We start from the raw sequence: 15,735 nt of genomic DNA, 5'->3' as shown, positions 1-15,735 counted from the left end.
AATCAGTTACTGATAACTGCTTTGCAGCTCTCAGCCATGAATTGGATGATTTATTATAGTCTTTTGTTTGTTTTGTAGCAGAAATATTATTTATTAAATTGACATGCATATAAAAACAAAAGTGCAAAATAAATATTTCTTATTACAATGCTTCATTTTTGTTCGATGCAAACTATACATTTATTTTTCATAAAATAACAGACTTTTTATAGCAGATAACTTACATTCAAGCACATTCATGCCAGCATCATAATGAGAAATGTAATTGTTTGTTACTATTATCGTCATTTTCATCATCATTAATAGTCTATAATTATTAGACATACATTTTGGAATTATTGCACACAAATATCAATGTCATCTCAGCATTAGTTAGATAGTTGTTTCAGTTTTTTTGTCCTAATTGATTGATTTTAAAATACAATAAATCCCTTAAAATACAATTTGCAATGGTGCTCATTCATTTTTGGTGGGTGCTCCTATTTTTTTCTGGTGCTCCTAAATTCTTTTTGGTGCTCCTAAATATTTAAAGTTGGGAGCACTGGTGCTACCAAGTAAAAAAGTTCATTTCAAGCCCTGCAATGGATACTTTATTATTCCATAAGGCCATGGGAGAGAATTTATGAATGATTATGAAACTGAAGTTATGCAACTGACACGCGTATGCTATATATCAGTTTATAATGAAGGTATGGCTTCTCACATTAACTCCTTGGGCTCTATTTTGACGGTCCATGCGCAAAACGCAGGGCGCAAACGCTTTCAGGGCGTGTCTGAATGCATTTTTGCTAATTTAAGGACGGGAAAATCCGCTTTGCGCCGTGGCGCATTGTCTAAAAGGGTTGATTTTATACTCTTAATAAGTTAGGTGTGTTTTGAGAATAAACCAATTAGAGTCTCATCTCCCATTCCCTTTAAAAGCCAGCTGCGTCGCTCTAAGAGCGCATTCGCTATTGACAAGACGCAAAGTAAGTCTAAGTGGAAAATCTGAGCATTTCACTAGCAAACAGTTAACAGTTTTTTTTTTTTACAGAAAACTGTTAAACAGAGCATCTACTGCATGAGAATGAGAAATAAAGGATCTACTTTCACTTTCGCTCTTGGATAGGGAAACCTTTACGCACAGACATCAATTAGTCTATAAATAATTAATTTTGTTTGTTAAGATTTATTTGTTAAGAAATATTTGTTTCAAAACTATTTCTAAATTCAGTTCTAATTTCCAGCAAACGAATAAATGAACAATAATAACGAAGTGTGTTTAAAAACCTGAGTTATATTCTAAAACACATGCTTTGCCCCATATGGTCTAAAACCTGACAGGTGGGCAAATCTAAGCTTGAAAATGTTAATAAAACAAATATAAATATGGATATAATAAATAATACTGCTAATCATAATAACATTATAAAAAAGCAAATTGTTATAAATGAAATGAAAAATCCTCCGTAGATGAAGACATAAAAGCAGTTATTTTTCATATTTATGTAGGCTAGAAAATAATGTTTTGTAATATTTTAATCCTTTATATTTATATCCTATATCTATTCCTATTATATCCTATATATATCCTTAATATTTATTTTTTTTCATATGTAAAGTTATTTGCTTATTGCTCTCTTGTGCGTATTAAGCAGTGTGTAAGCGAGGCGCAACTCTGCGCCAGATTTTAGACCTGGTTTGTTTTGGTCTAATGAAAAATCTATTTTAGTTTTTTAAAATAGCAACGTACCAGCACTCCGCCTCAGAACGCCTTCCTTTTTAGACCAGAACATTTGCATTTGCTATTTAAACAGCGTAGCGCAACGCCTCAAAACAACTCTTGGGCCAAGCTGAAACTACCAAAAGACTATTGCGCCGCGCCTTGCGCCACATTGCGCCGGGTGTACGATAAGGGCCCCTTAATTGGCTCTACTCGATCATTACGATTTTTTTCCGCTAATTCATCAATTCTTATAATATTTCTGGACAAACTGGTAACCGCAGGACAGCTGTCCATACGGAGCTAAGCGGTCAGCTGGTAAGCACAAAAAGAAACTCCGTCGTATTGTCTCGTAGCATTCGTTTTAAAGACAAAATGTAGCCATACGTAGCTCTGGCTACATCATTTGTAATCTCCAGAAATGTATATAGGGCTACTTTTTCAGAATGAGGTATGTTGCTTAAATCCCTTGCTACTTTTTGTCTTAATTACAGTACCACCTTCAGCTTAGGGGACTGTATTCAATGCACAAACCTGGGATGTCTTGCGAAAATATGAAGAAAAATGTGGCCTCAGAAGCCAACGTGTGGGTGATGGTGAAATGGAAAGCTGTGGCTGCGTTCTTCAGCTGTGGCTCACTGTGTGTATGCTAGTAAGTCCTGAATTAGCACGGGGTGCGGCCTGGAGAACCGGAGTAAACTTGAGACTCTGCCAGTCAAGGAGAACTTACTCCTTTCCTCAGACAAAACAGAGCAAAACAAGTAAATGGAGGACAGCAGCTGGCTGGCAGGTGGCAGAAACTCACGCAGGGCGGCCGTCCATCAATACTATAGTCTCAGATTCACCGCCAGCTCAAGCTCTCAGCAGACTCAAGGTTGTTGTGGGATGACAATATGATCCACCCTAAAACTCTCTGTCTGAAGACTGAAAAATCCTCCGGTCAGGCAACATTGCTGCTGCATTTCTTTCTTGGTGACTTTTATAAATAGGTCATTGTGTTTAAAATGTCTCCTGTTTGTTCTGACTGAATGCCAAGAGTCTACATTAATGTTTCAAATAGCTTTAGTGAAAGTGAGATGTGTGAAATAATATTGTGCTGTTATTAAATGTAACAACGTAGACATGAAACAACAGGCAGATGTTATCCTGTTATAATGTTAAATCTGTTATTATTTTTGTAGTGTAAAAATTCATTACATTTGTTATGTTAAAATATTTAAAATCATTTTGCCAATAAAGGGGTAAAACTTCATTTTGGAGGGAGAGTGGCAAATTATAGGCAAAGAGCTTAAGCCGCCTTTCCACTGGACACAACATTTGGACACGACTGTCGGAATACGCCCCCTTGTGGCAGCCGCACAGTATTTTCAGTGTTGTCGTGCACCACGAGGGAGAAGCTGATTCTTACGGTGCTTGAAATAAAGGACTGCAAAAGCAATAGCCTTTATTCTCTGTGCGTTTACATAGTTTAATGAATGAATGAATACTAGAATCTCATATGGTGTCTCAAGTGGAGACAACATTAAAAATATATATTTTTATTACTTTCTTACTTACATTTATGAACAGAAAAGTTTAACCATATAAACTATTATTTCTCATCTCGCGCGCACGGACCTGTTTGGACAACACTGGAATACATCATATCCGGTCGGCAGGTCGCATGCGGTCTAGTCGCAGGAGTTCAAATATTTTAACGGATCCGCAGCTCAATTCGGATCCAAATTTTCCGCATACGGAGATGATCGGAACTCAACGCAGCTCCCGGACTGCTCTCCATTGGAAATGAATGACTTCTGGTCTGTCGCTTGTCGTGTGCAGTGGAAAGGCAGCTTTCGAATGACCAAGAGGCGACACTCTAGTGTAATTTGGGAAACAGCCACTAGAGGGCGCGGCGGCCATTTTGGAATGAAAACTCCAATTGAACAACAGCATATTATAAGTCTGTAAAATAAACTTTTAAAAATGCTGATGATTTTGATAATAAGTGTTGTATTGTCGTCTTCCAGGTTGTATCTCAGTTTTAATGTGCTTTTTAAATAAGTAAATAAAAAAAACAAAGCAGCTGCACCAATTTTCATTAAAACAATTGTAAATTTCACACTCGAGTTAATCGATAACATTGATTTATCGCCCAGCGCTAGCAAATTATAATGTACAATTAATCATTTAAAATTGTCTTTAATATGTCATCAAATAAATCTCGTTTTAATTATGTCTGATGAGCGATTCTGGTATATAGACTACTGTTACACTGAATGACACTTTAATGTGTGTCTTCTCTTTCATAAAAATGTATAAAAGTCGTGTTTTTGCTCCTTAAAGAGTGCTCGGTTATACACTTTCTAAACTCAAGAGTTTAAAAAAGCATACATTTTTGGGTTTTTTTCTCGTGCTGCTTCCCAGACAGACTCAGACAGGCAGGTCTGTGGAGGAGCAGACACTTAATCTGAAAGGGAAACTGTAGTAAAAAAATCTCTTCCCTGGATAACTCTAGCTGGGCCCGGAGCGGGAGGCCTCAGCCGGCAGGACATCTGTTCCCGAAACCACGGCATTCCTCACATAGTGAGTGCATTTGTGTAGCCTTGCCCATTCAGCAACATATAGAAAAAGACAGTGAAACCAATATAAGCTGATCTTAAAACTAGCTAACCTGCACGAACACTAAGCTCCGATATACTCTGTTTTACTACCGTCTGGTCAGATGCACTCATACTGCTTTTCAGCCAGTGCAGTTTGAGGGCTTGTTCAGAGCTTACAGTTATAAATGTTTTATTTTATTTTTCATCTTTCAACACAGAACAACAGCTCTGAACCAGTAAAGATTGTTGGTATGAAGCATACCTGTCAACATTGGGATGTAAAAAGATGGGATACACCCCCCAAAAGAACCCCCAAATGATCTGTAATCTGTCAATTCAAAGCAGTTTAGTTGTAAATAAGCCTCGTTGAACTGTTAGAAATACGGGGAGAAAATTAGCTTCAAATTATAGAATAAATAATAAACTTTAAAAAACTGAAAATAAAATGAAAGGTTTAGTCTGTTAAAATCAATGGCCTATACTGAAATTAAATCAAATCATAAAATCTTGTTCACATTTTATTCACTGTATTTATATATTGATTAAAGTTACAATATTTATTTAGAGAATAGCAGCAAATCTGTCATTTTGATTCACTGTTTTGTTTGATAACAGCGGTGTCACTTTAGGAATCCACTGATCTATAATGAAAGCATTCAATTACTTTCTGAACTGTCAATGCCTGTTTAAGATAAAATTCTTTGTGTTGGAAATAACACACGCCAGGAAGGACATGTGTACATATTATTAAGTGTATTTATCTGTTTAAAAACCCAAACAATTCCAAAAGTGTCCACTTTCGCTCCTCTTCAAATCACGTGTACCAAAGCTGATCTGGGAACAGTGTTTTTATATGGAGTGTATCCATCAGTCAGCACTGATGAGGCAAAGGCATCAGTCAGCACTGTTACTAATTCAGGTCAGTCAGTCAGTCGACAGCGGCTTCAGGTAGATTTATGTGAGAAGAGCAGGTGTAAATGGCACTTGCGTGAGAAATTTGAGATTTTAAAAAGCATACACAGCACCCTCTGATGCATTCCAGGGCTCGAAATTAACTTTTTTACTTGGTAGCACCGGTGCTCCCAACTTCAAATATTTAGGAGCACAAAAAAATTTTTAGGAGCACCAGAAAAAATTTAGGAGCACCCACCAAAAATGAATGAGCACTGCTGCAAATTGTTTTTTAAAAGATTTATTGTATTTTAAAACAACATTAATAGGACTGACAAAAACCAGAAACAGCTATCTAACTAATGCTGTGAAGACATTGATATTTGTGTGCAATAATTCCAAAATGAATATCTAATAATTAGGCCATAGAATATTAATGATGATGAAAAATGACAATAATAGTAACAATGAATTCCATTTCTCATTATGATACTGCCTTGAATGTGCTTGAATGTAGGTTATCTGCTATAAAAAGTCTGTTACTTTATGAAAAATAATTGTATAGTTTGCATCAAACAAAAATGAAGCATTGCAGTAAGAAATATTTATTTTGTGCTGCTGTTTTATATGCATGTCAATTTAATAAATAATATTTCTGCTACAAAACAAACAAAAGATTACAATAAATCGTTCAATTCAATGATGAAAGCTGCAAAGCAGTCATCAGTAAATAAAAAAATAATAATATACACCTCAAACAAGAATAGACAAAAGAAAGTAAGTAAAGTCTCACTTCTATCACTCTTTAAAAGTTTTGGTTTCAGTTTGTGTCAATTTAAAGGTTCAGTCTGAGATGATCTTCATTTTTCTGTGTTAGTGGAAAAGCAGGCGAGTCAGTCGACCCAATTTATGAGCAGGCAGAGCAGGATTCTTGCGCTAACCATCGGCGCAATACAGTTTCAGTGTAAACTTAGTAAAGGTGAGCTTCTTTGGCGATGATATGTACAGTATTAGATTTGACTTTTAGCGGATATTTGCGCTGAACACGCAGTGAATGCAATGCATGGAGATTCGGGCACCTTCTCCAAGAAGCGCGTTCTCGATTGATCTCAGCTGGCGGATCATTATTCACCACGTGACGTGTCATGATCGCTTTCATCTGCGCCTCAACTTTAGGTGGGGTTTGCAAACCTGTGTGCTTTAAATTTTTACTCTTCAGCCGTTTGCATTTCCCGTGGTCATAAAAGCTCCTTCCCTGTCATCTGACAGCGGAATACCTTGAGTGAGTGACAGCTAATATGAACCAATATAGCGGCAGGGAAGAGCGATTCAGCACGTTTTTAGAAAAAAACAAAACAGGTCGCACTACAACCATTATCTGCAGTCGCACTAATGCGCCCAGATATATTATGAGGTCGCATAGATTAATTTTCGGGCGCATATGCAACCAAAATGGTCGCAATTTCGAGCCCTGCATTCGCAAAAACAAAAAACTGCAAAAAGGGATGTATTTTGAACTGTCCAGAAATATATACAGGGGTACGTATCAATAATGAACCTGAGTTGACATTTGTCAGCTGTGCCATGTATTATGGGATAAGGGCAAGTATTTGGTTTTACCAGCAGCTCATGGACCAATTTCAATTTTTTGATGCGCCTTCACCATTCACAGTGAATTACAACATTGTTTTCAAATTGCATCTGCGCTCCAGTCTGAAAATTGATGCCTGAAGGACTGCGTACAAACTATGTATAATATAAAAATGCCAGAGATACAGTCAACTAGTGCAGTCGTCTCTCCACACTAACAAGCATTGTGTTGTGTCGGCCTTTCATCCTCTCTTTGTTTACCTTCTGGAGTTGTGTAGCAATGTACATGCACATTAATTCTGATCAATCAAAATGTGGTTCAGGAAATTTGTTCAGTGACACATCTGGCCAATGATTGGTGTAGATGTTGTTGCATTACTGCATTTTAGTTCATGTCAACTAGTTCGGACAAGAGCACTCAATGTGGTGTGAAAAGAAACCAAAACCGCAGAAAAAAATGTTACAATGTATCATTTGCTGGCCACCAGTGTGAAAGCACCCTTAGAAGGCTCGCCAGTCGAACCAACCCCAAAATGACTATAGCACTAGCTCTGAACTGGCAGCCGGTTCATGCTGGTGGAAACGGGGTAACACAGGGCATCGAGGACAGCAGAAATAGCTCCGCAGGGGCGTGAGTATTTTGTTTGAGAGCTGAAACAGGGGAAGTCCACTTGTCAAAAACAGGATGCGTTCTCTTGTGGAGTCAGCTTCTCCACAGGGGCCCAATCACAGTCCTCCACTTCCTGTCCTGCGCCGCATGCTGGCCGAGCCCCTTCCTGTGGGCCCAGAACCACAAAACACACTCCCCAATCGAGAGCAAGCCGCTCCAAAGTAAACGCTCTCATCCAGCATCATTTGCTGTGATGGATTTTATACTGGCCAGGATGCGGACAATAACAGCCGATTTATGACGTCTCCGGCTGTTTTGGGGAAACTCTAGAGGTTTTGGTATTTCTTGCTGATTTTTAGGACTGTGTGTGCGTGTGTGTGTTATCTATAGCTGGCTCTGGTCTAGTACTTGGCTATGGAGCCTGAAGACAGATATATCATTGGGCCTCTGCAGCTGTGAGTTTCACAAGGTCTGGAAAATCTGTTTTTGGAGTTCGCTGGCACAGACCAATGATTAGCCTCATATTTCACCAATTTGTTTTGATGAACAAAACAAATGATCCACAAAATCAACCTTGTTTATTGCTGGAGAAACCTATTTCAGTATCTTTTCTCCAGTTGCTGTACTTTTGAGGGTTTGGTTTTTAGGGTTTTGATGGAGAAAGTATTAAAAACAAGCAGCTGACTAAAATTAAAGAGCCCCTAATAAAATATTACTCCTGTAAAAGTAATAAAGTCCATGTGTGTTGGAAATTGCTGAAAATTTTATTTCAGTATTGTGATGTAATTTGCACCACGGTGGCTTAGTGGCTAGCACTGTCGCCTCAGAGCAACAAGATTGCTGGTTCAAGTCCCCACTGAGCCAGTTGACATTTCTGTGTGGAGTTTGCATGTTCTCCCCGTGTTTCGCCCGGGTGCTCTAGTTTCCCCCACAGTCCAAAGACAAGCGCTAAAGGTGAATTGAATTAACTAAATTTGCAGTGTGTGAAAGAGTGTATATGGGTTTTACCCAGTACTGTGTTGCAGCTGGCATCTGCTTCATAAAGCATATGCTGGATAAGTTATCGGTTCATTCTGACCTCTGAAATAGAGACTAGGCTGAAGGAAAATTTATAAAAAATGTACTTTGAACTGAAACGGAATATTGAGTAGGGTGCTGGGCTTTTTTTTGTGCATCATTCCCTCATGGAAAAGAGGGGTGTGGGCAAGACTACTGTGGATGGAGCCGTAAAACTCACGTCAACAGAGAAGAATCAACACTACATATGTGGAAGCAAATAGTCAGACTTTGATTAAAGATTACCAAAAACATATTTTTTTCATTGGAATCACTTGCATTGATTAATTGTTCACATAAAAAGAATAGCAAAGCAAAAAATACATGTTTCACATGAAATTTACAATAAAGGATTTTAAGGGCCTTATTATACACCCGGCACGATAAGGTGAAAGACATGTTTGGCGCAATTTGTTGCTATTTCAGAACAGCGCAACTCTAATTTTTACATTTTGTGCCTCATTGTTTAGCAAATCCATTTGCGCCTCTTTGTGGACTCATGGGTGTGCAGGTCTATAAAGGTGTGTTAGGGTGCACAAATATCTTTACAAATGGTAAAGAACTAAAGGATTAAAATAAAGGATTAAAATGTTACAAAAATTATTATTTACTACATAAATATAAAAACTTCTGCCTCCATTTCTCATGTGGGAGTCTTTTCAGGCTTATTCATGACAACTTGCATTTGTATAATGTTATTATTATTAATATTATTATTATCAGTAGTATTTATAATATGCATATTTATATTTGTTTTATTAAAAACAAGCTTAGATTTGTCCTCCTGTCAGGTTTTGGATCATATGAGGCATAGGACGTGTGTTTGGATATAACTCAGTTTTTTAATCTCACTTCATTATTATTGTTCATTTATTAATTTGCTGGAACTTGCATTAGAACTGAATTTAGAAATAAATCTTTGTGCTTAACAAACAAATTTATTTATGTAGGCTAATGGATGTCCTCAGTGGAGTGCATTCAACACCGTTTCCTTATCCACGAAAGTAAAGGAGTAAAGAGTAAAAGTAAAGTACGGAGAGAGTAAAGAGACCGAAAGGAGGATCCTTATTCTTTATCCTCGTGCAGATGGTCTTTTTAACTCTTTAATGGGAAATGAGACTCTGATTGGTTTAATTCACGTTAGACTCAAAACACCCTATAATTTATTATCAGAATAAGCACATCCCTGTTAGACCATGCACCGCAGCGCAGAGTGTATTTTTCTGTCCCTAAAATTGCAAAAGTTGATTCGGACATGCCCTTAATGCTTTTGCGCCTAGACTGTTAAAATAGTCACCTTCATTCATTAATATTCATTTTAAGCATATCTTGTCCAGTAGTACTTGTTTTCATGTACTTAATTATGCCTGTTAATTTGTGTTATTTTAGATTTTGTTCTCGCTGGCTTAAACTGCTCTTTAACAGTAGATTTGATTCAGTTAATCAACTGGGTGGCTTGGTGGCTAAGTGGTTAGCACTGTCGCCTCACAGCAAAAAGGGCGTTGGTTTGAGTCCTGGCTGGGCCAGTTGTCATTTCTGTGTGGAGTTTGCATGTTATCCCTGTATTGGGTTTCCTCAGGGTGCTCTAGTTTCCCCCACGGTCCAAAGACATGCAGTATAGGTGAATTGCATGAGCTAAATTGGTCCTAGTGTATGAGTGTGGGTGGGAATGAGAGAATGTATGGATGTTTCCCAGTACTGGGTTGCAGCTAAAAGGGCATTCGCTGCAAAAAACATATGCCGGAAAAGTTGGTGGTTCATTCCACTGTGGCGACCCCTGATGAATAAGGGACTAATCCAGGAGTAGGCAAAATCAGTCCTGAAGGGCCGGTGTCCTGCATAGTTTATCTCCAACACTAATCATACACACCTGAAGATGCTAATCCGTGTCTTCAAGATCACTAGAAATCTATTAACAGGTGTGTTGGAGCTAAACTGTGCAGGGCACCGGCCCTCCAGCACCAAGTTTGCCCATCCCTGGACTAAGCCGAAGGAAAATGAACGAATGAATCATCAACTGGTGATTTTCTCTGATTGGTTCATTTGAAACGGTGAGTTCGATAAAATATGATTTGTGAAGAAATTGAACCGATTAAGTTAAAACAACCAGCTCATTCTTTAATCAAACACTGGTATGACATCTCCAGTTCTGTCATTGAAAGCATCAATTTCATAATACGAATTTTTTAATGAGCGATTTTGCTGTGGAATGTTGCAAAGTTAAGGTTTTGCACATAAAGTTGCATACACAAAATGTAATTAAACACAATAATACAGTAAAAACCTAGTTACTGGCTCCACCAGAGCTTATGAAATATATTTTTCCCCCAGTCAGGGCTTTTTTTTTCCTCTTCAATCCTCTTCCCAGATGCTCTCCAAGAATGATTCTTCATGCTGTCGTAGGTGGGCAGATTATCTGATCATCTTCTGTGTGTGTGTCTTGCAGAGGTTAAAGACTATGAACCTCCATTTGGCTCTAAAGTCCGAGAGCACCCCTGTGTGGAGAGCATGAAAGACAATGTGCTGCGAGACCGAGGCAGGCCAGAGATCCCCAGCAGCTGGATGAAACACCAGGTACAACATCAAACACTTACATTTCAGTCTCTGATCATGGTAATAGATATATAAGGCAAGGCAAAGGCAAGTTTATTTATATAGCACATTTCCTTCACAGTGGTAATTTGAAGTACTTTACATAAAGAGGATTCAAATAATAATAACATAATAACACAATAATTATTAGAACTAAAACAACAAAGAATTAAATAATTAAACAGATTTAAACATGTTTAAAACAGGTCAAAAAGCAATAAAAGGGGGGAAAAAACTAATTAACATGAATAATTTTCAAATGTAACATTAATAATAAATGTTTCTTGAGCACCATATCATTATTAAAAGGATTTCTGATCAGTCATGCAATACTGATCAATTATATTTAAAAACTATATAAAAATTTCTACATATAGTCCATTTGAAGTACAATTCACTAAAATGTACGTATGTGCATGACATGATGATATACTGACTAAATTTAAATCATACTTTTTAAAACAAAACTGCCAACTGCATCCAAAATTGTACATAATGCATTTGTTTTAAGCTGTTTTAATTTATAAGTATAAAAGGCATGTTCTGTGTAGTACACGTAAATGTGTGTAGTGTGTACAACGTCCACCATATTTTCACTGATGCTGTCAGTTCATCACTTCCCTGCGACTTCAGTCCTGTCTTTAGGCCTTGTGGGATAGCAAAGTGTCCATCAGATGCTAAAAGTAGCAAATCTAATTGGCCGCTGACTGTATTATAAATACTATGAATATATTAACAACATCATATATAATTTTTGTTGACCTAGAGTTTCTGTCATTTTTCTAGTCCAAACATCTAAAAATGCTTAAATCAATAGGCAGTTTCTGGTCAAAGAAAATATAGTTTTTAGAAATTATAAGTTAAAATTAAGTGATTTTGCCTCAAAACAAGGAAAATAATCTGCCAGTGGGTTAAGAAAAATAATCATATCTCAATTTTTTATTAAACAAGAATATTTTATTTGCATTATTTTGCTTGTTTTAAAGAAAAGCACAATTTTGACTTATTATTTCTGAAAACAAAACATTGTAATAGAGACTATATTTGGACCACAAACAAGACAAAATCAAAGACAAAAAGTTAGAAAAACATGGAAGTGGGCATACTGTATACAGTTGAATTCAAAATAAATCACCCTCCTGTGAATTTTTCTTTCTTCTTAAAATATTTTCCAAATCCTTTTTAACAGAGCAAGGAATTTTTCACATCATTTCCGATATTTTTTTTCTGTAGAAAGTCTGATGCTGTTTTCACACCAGTTGCGGCATGTGCGAATAAGTTGCGATATTGGCTGGTAAATAGACATATGAACATTTTGAGTTTACTTGCTTTATTCGCGGGTCAAATTTGCTTCATTTGCGTGTCAAATTCACTTCACAATAGATGCAATTTGCGTCATGGACAGGACTTCTGTGTGCCTGGTGACTCTAGACTCTTGCTAAATGGCTAACATGAATTTTGAGAAATAAGCTGTGTTTTTGATCTTTAGGAAGGCTGAAAAAATTATTTGAGAGTCCACTAGACACTTTCAGAGGTGCACTCTTCAGAAACTATACCTGGATGATGGAGGCTTTCAGCTGTGTCTTTGACTGAGCCCAGCCCAGTTTAATGAACTGTTGTTTGGTGTCTGCAAAAGGATTTCCCCTCGGGACACCAACAACAGGCACTACGTCATAGTCACACCAAGTACAAGCTCCTGATTGGTTAACGCAGCAGGAATATCCGCTTAAGTTAAAATTTTCCAACTTAAACAGTTCACAAAATTTGCGCGTTAAGTGTGAAAAACTTTTCATTCGCAACGCTTCATTTGTGCATTAAATACACTTTAGTCCCGCGTAAAACTTGCTTCATTCTCGCGTCAAATTCACTTCATTCACACTTCAAATTTACTTCACAATCGAAGCAGATACGCGTCTTGGGTGGGCCTTGGGTTTCTGCCAGATGACTCTAGCTTCGTTGCTAAGTGGCTAACATGGATGTCATTGAGATAATAACTCCACTAGATACATTCAGAGGTTCACCCAGCTCTGTGAGTTCATAAACTCCTCCTGAAACTATACCTAGATGATGGAGGCTTTCATGGATGATAAAGTGCTTCTGGTTGAGCCGAGCCCAGTTTGATGAGCTATTGTCTGGGGTCAGCTGGAACTACGTCATAATCACACCCCTACAAGAGCAAGCTCCTGATTGGTTAACGCAGCACGAATGACTCGATAAATTCACGCATTTGCACACGGAAATCTATCGAATTGGAAATTTTGAAGCATGTTAAGAGCATCAAATGAGAAAAACGCTCAATTCGCGTCGCTACATTCAAGCGAATCGCATCCACGATGTCTATTCGCGTCTTTGCCTTGACTTATATAAATCACTCGCGTTTGGCGCTTCTTCAGCATCTAGTGTGAATAGAGCATTATTTGTTTTATTTTGGCAAGGATAAAAGCAGTTTTTAATTTTTTATAAACAATTTTCAGGTCAATATTATTAGTCCCCTTAAGCTTTTTTTGTTTGTTTAGATTATCTACAGAACAAACTATTATGTTTAGAAATGTGTTTAAAAAAATCTTCTGTCTGCTAAACAGAAATTGGGTGATTATACGTAAATTATACAGGGGGCTAATAATTCATAAAAAACACAGAAAAAAGTTCCCACGCACTCATGCTTTGTCTCCAGGGAGTGGCAGCAGTTTGTGCAACCATCAATGAATGCTGGGATCACGACCCTGAAGCCCGGCTGACTGCACAGTGTGTGGCTGAACGCTTCAACGAGATGGACGACGACCTGGACAAACTGTCCACCTGCAGCAGCTCTGAGGAAAAGATTCCCGAAGACTGTGCCGTGAGCGTGAGCGACGACAAATGAGAGAAAGATCTCTCTCTGCACAAACTGAATGTTGTACATCCTTCCAGCGAGGCAACGTAGAAGAATACGGCCTTTTCATAAAGCTTTATGTCTCATAACCAAAGATTTCATGCACTTTATCAGATTATTCACAGCTCACACTGAGGAAGGTCACGCTGCGAGAAAGAGGAGCTGGACAGATGCTGGGTTTCTCCTCTGACGGCTGACCGAGAGCCAAAGGTAATCAGGAAAATGTTTCGCCTCAACACTAAAGATTCATAGGAGATTTTAAGACTTCCTACAGATCAGTTCAGGATTTTCTGGATTTATGGAAGAATGTGAGATTTGTTTGTTTGCGTGCATGAATGGTGTGTGTGTTTGTTTTTGCCAAAAAGTGTATTGTGCTTGTTATAGCCAAAGGAAAAATATATTGTAAATACAGCTTGTGACGTAAAAAAAAATCAACCCACACTATTGAGGGGGCCAAAAAAGGGAAGAGTATATATATATATGCTGCACATACCAAAGAAAGGTGTTAAACGAACAGTATTTTGAAGCTCACAATGTGCCTCTTATGTTCACATATCCTGGATATTGAATTGTGCCTCTCTTTTACTACTTTTCATGTAATATATTGTAAATCTATGATGATTAAAAGACATTTATGTACAGGATTGATACTAAAAGTGGGTCATTTTTATTTTGTTGTACATATTATTGTGTATTATTTTACATATTGAATACACTAGTGTTGGATTTAAAGGTTCAAGACACACTGGAGTACTTTTTTGAGATTTTAACAGATCTGTGTGTTGAGCATCACTTAAGCATCAAGCTGTGAGACAGTGCACGGCACTCAGTATTTAACCATTCATGAAGTGTCATATGTGTTTGTTTCCATGATCCACAGGGTTTGCTGTAGGGTTTTCCCCATGATGCTGTGAGGGTTGATACAGCAAAGCTGTTTGTGTGCAGCAAGCAGTTATGTCGGGAGAGCTGTAGGAGAATTAGAGAGTGGCGGACTTTGTCTTATCAGTTGAGTTTGTTACCATTCAGACACATTGCCTATATCTGTGCTGCTGTGTTTGCACATGTTTAAAATCCTCCAGATTACCAACAGGGCAAATAGTTGAAATATATAGGGAAAGAGACCTGCTGCACTGCTATCTACTGTGTCTGCATTCAGACCCGGGGATTCAGGAGGAGAGAAGTCCTTATCATTTATAGTGTTTATATGATTATCTTTATAATGTATAACAAATTGTGGTTATATATTAAATGAAATTACGAATAGCCTATTATAGATGGCACAGCATTAAGGAGCATGAAGAGGCTAAAATACCCCTGCACCGACTAAAGTGAAATCTGAGAATGAATATGAAGTGTCACTTCACAAATTTAAATTTCAAGAGTTCACACTTAGCTGATGATTGATTATAAAGCTTGTTTGGCATGCTGTCCCGGGAGACAGCCCTGAGCTCATAAGATCCTCGAGTCCCAGGCTCCCTCTTGTTGCAGGACGAGAGGGGTGTTTGAGCTCAGGTAGATCTCGAGAACTCCGCTGCTGTAGTAGCTAATGAACAGATAGTGATTGCTCTTAAGAATAACTACTTACTAGGAGCATGTCTATAGTGCCGATTTGGATTAGTCAATTAACTTAAGTTGCATGTTTTTGGACGGTGGAAGAAAACCGGAAAACCCGAGGGAAACACACGTGAGCACAGAGAGAATGTGTAAACTCCGCAAAGAAACATTGCCTGGCTTGGTAAGGACTAGAATCAGTGACGTTCTTGCTGTGAGGCACCAGTGCTAACCACTGGGCCACCATGCCACCCATCTAGGAAAGGAGGAGGATTAAGGATGAAAGGGG

The 15,735-nt window shown here is 37.9% G+C and overlaps 1 protein-coding gene across 29 annotated transcripts in view; it reads left to right on the top strand.

Moving 5' to 3' along the window:
- Positions 1 to 14,551, top strand: part of tgfbr2b (transforming growth factor beta receptor 2b) — a 117,961-nt gene extending 103,410 nt beyond the window's left edge. For 28 of the 29 annotated variants that reach the window (XM_073924594.1, XM_073924589.1, XM_073924585.1 and 25 more), the window contains 2 exons: positions 10,878 to 11,005; positions 13,698 to 14,551. In XM_073924594.1, the coding sequence (XP_073780695.1) occupies positions 10,878 to 11,005; positions 13,698 to 13,886 (317 nt within the window). In that variant the 3' untranslated portion in view covers positions 13,887 to 14,551. 29 annotated transcript variants of the gene reach the window in all.
- The last annotated feature ends 1,184 nt before the right edge of the window (positions 14,552 to 15,735 follow it).

The sequence above is a fragment of the Danio rerio genome, chromosome 16, assembly GCF_049306965.1.
Source record: "Danio rerio strain Tuebingen ecotype United States chromosome 16, GRCz12tu, whole genome shotgun sequence".
NCBI lineage: Eukaryota > Metazoa > Chordata > Actinopteri > Cypriniformes > Danionidae > Danio > Danio rerio.
This window is presented reverse-complemented; position numbering and strand designations above follow the sequence as displayed.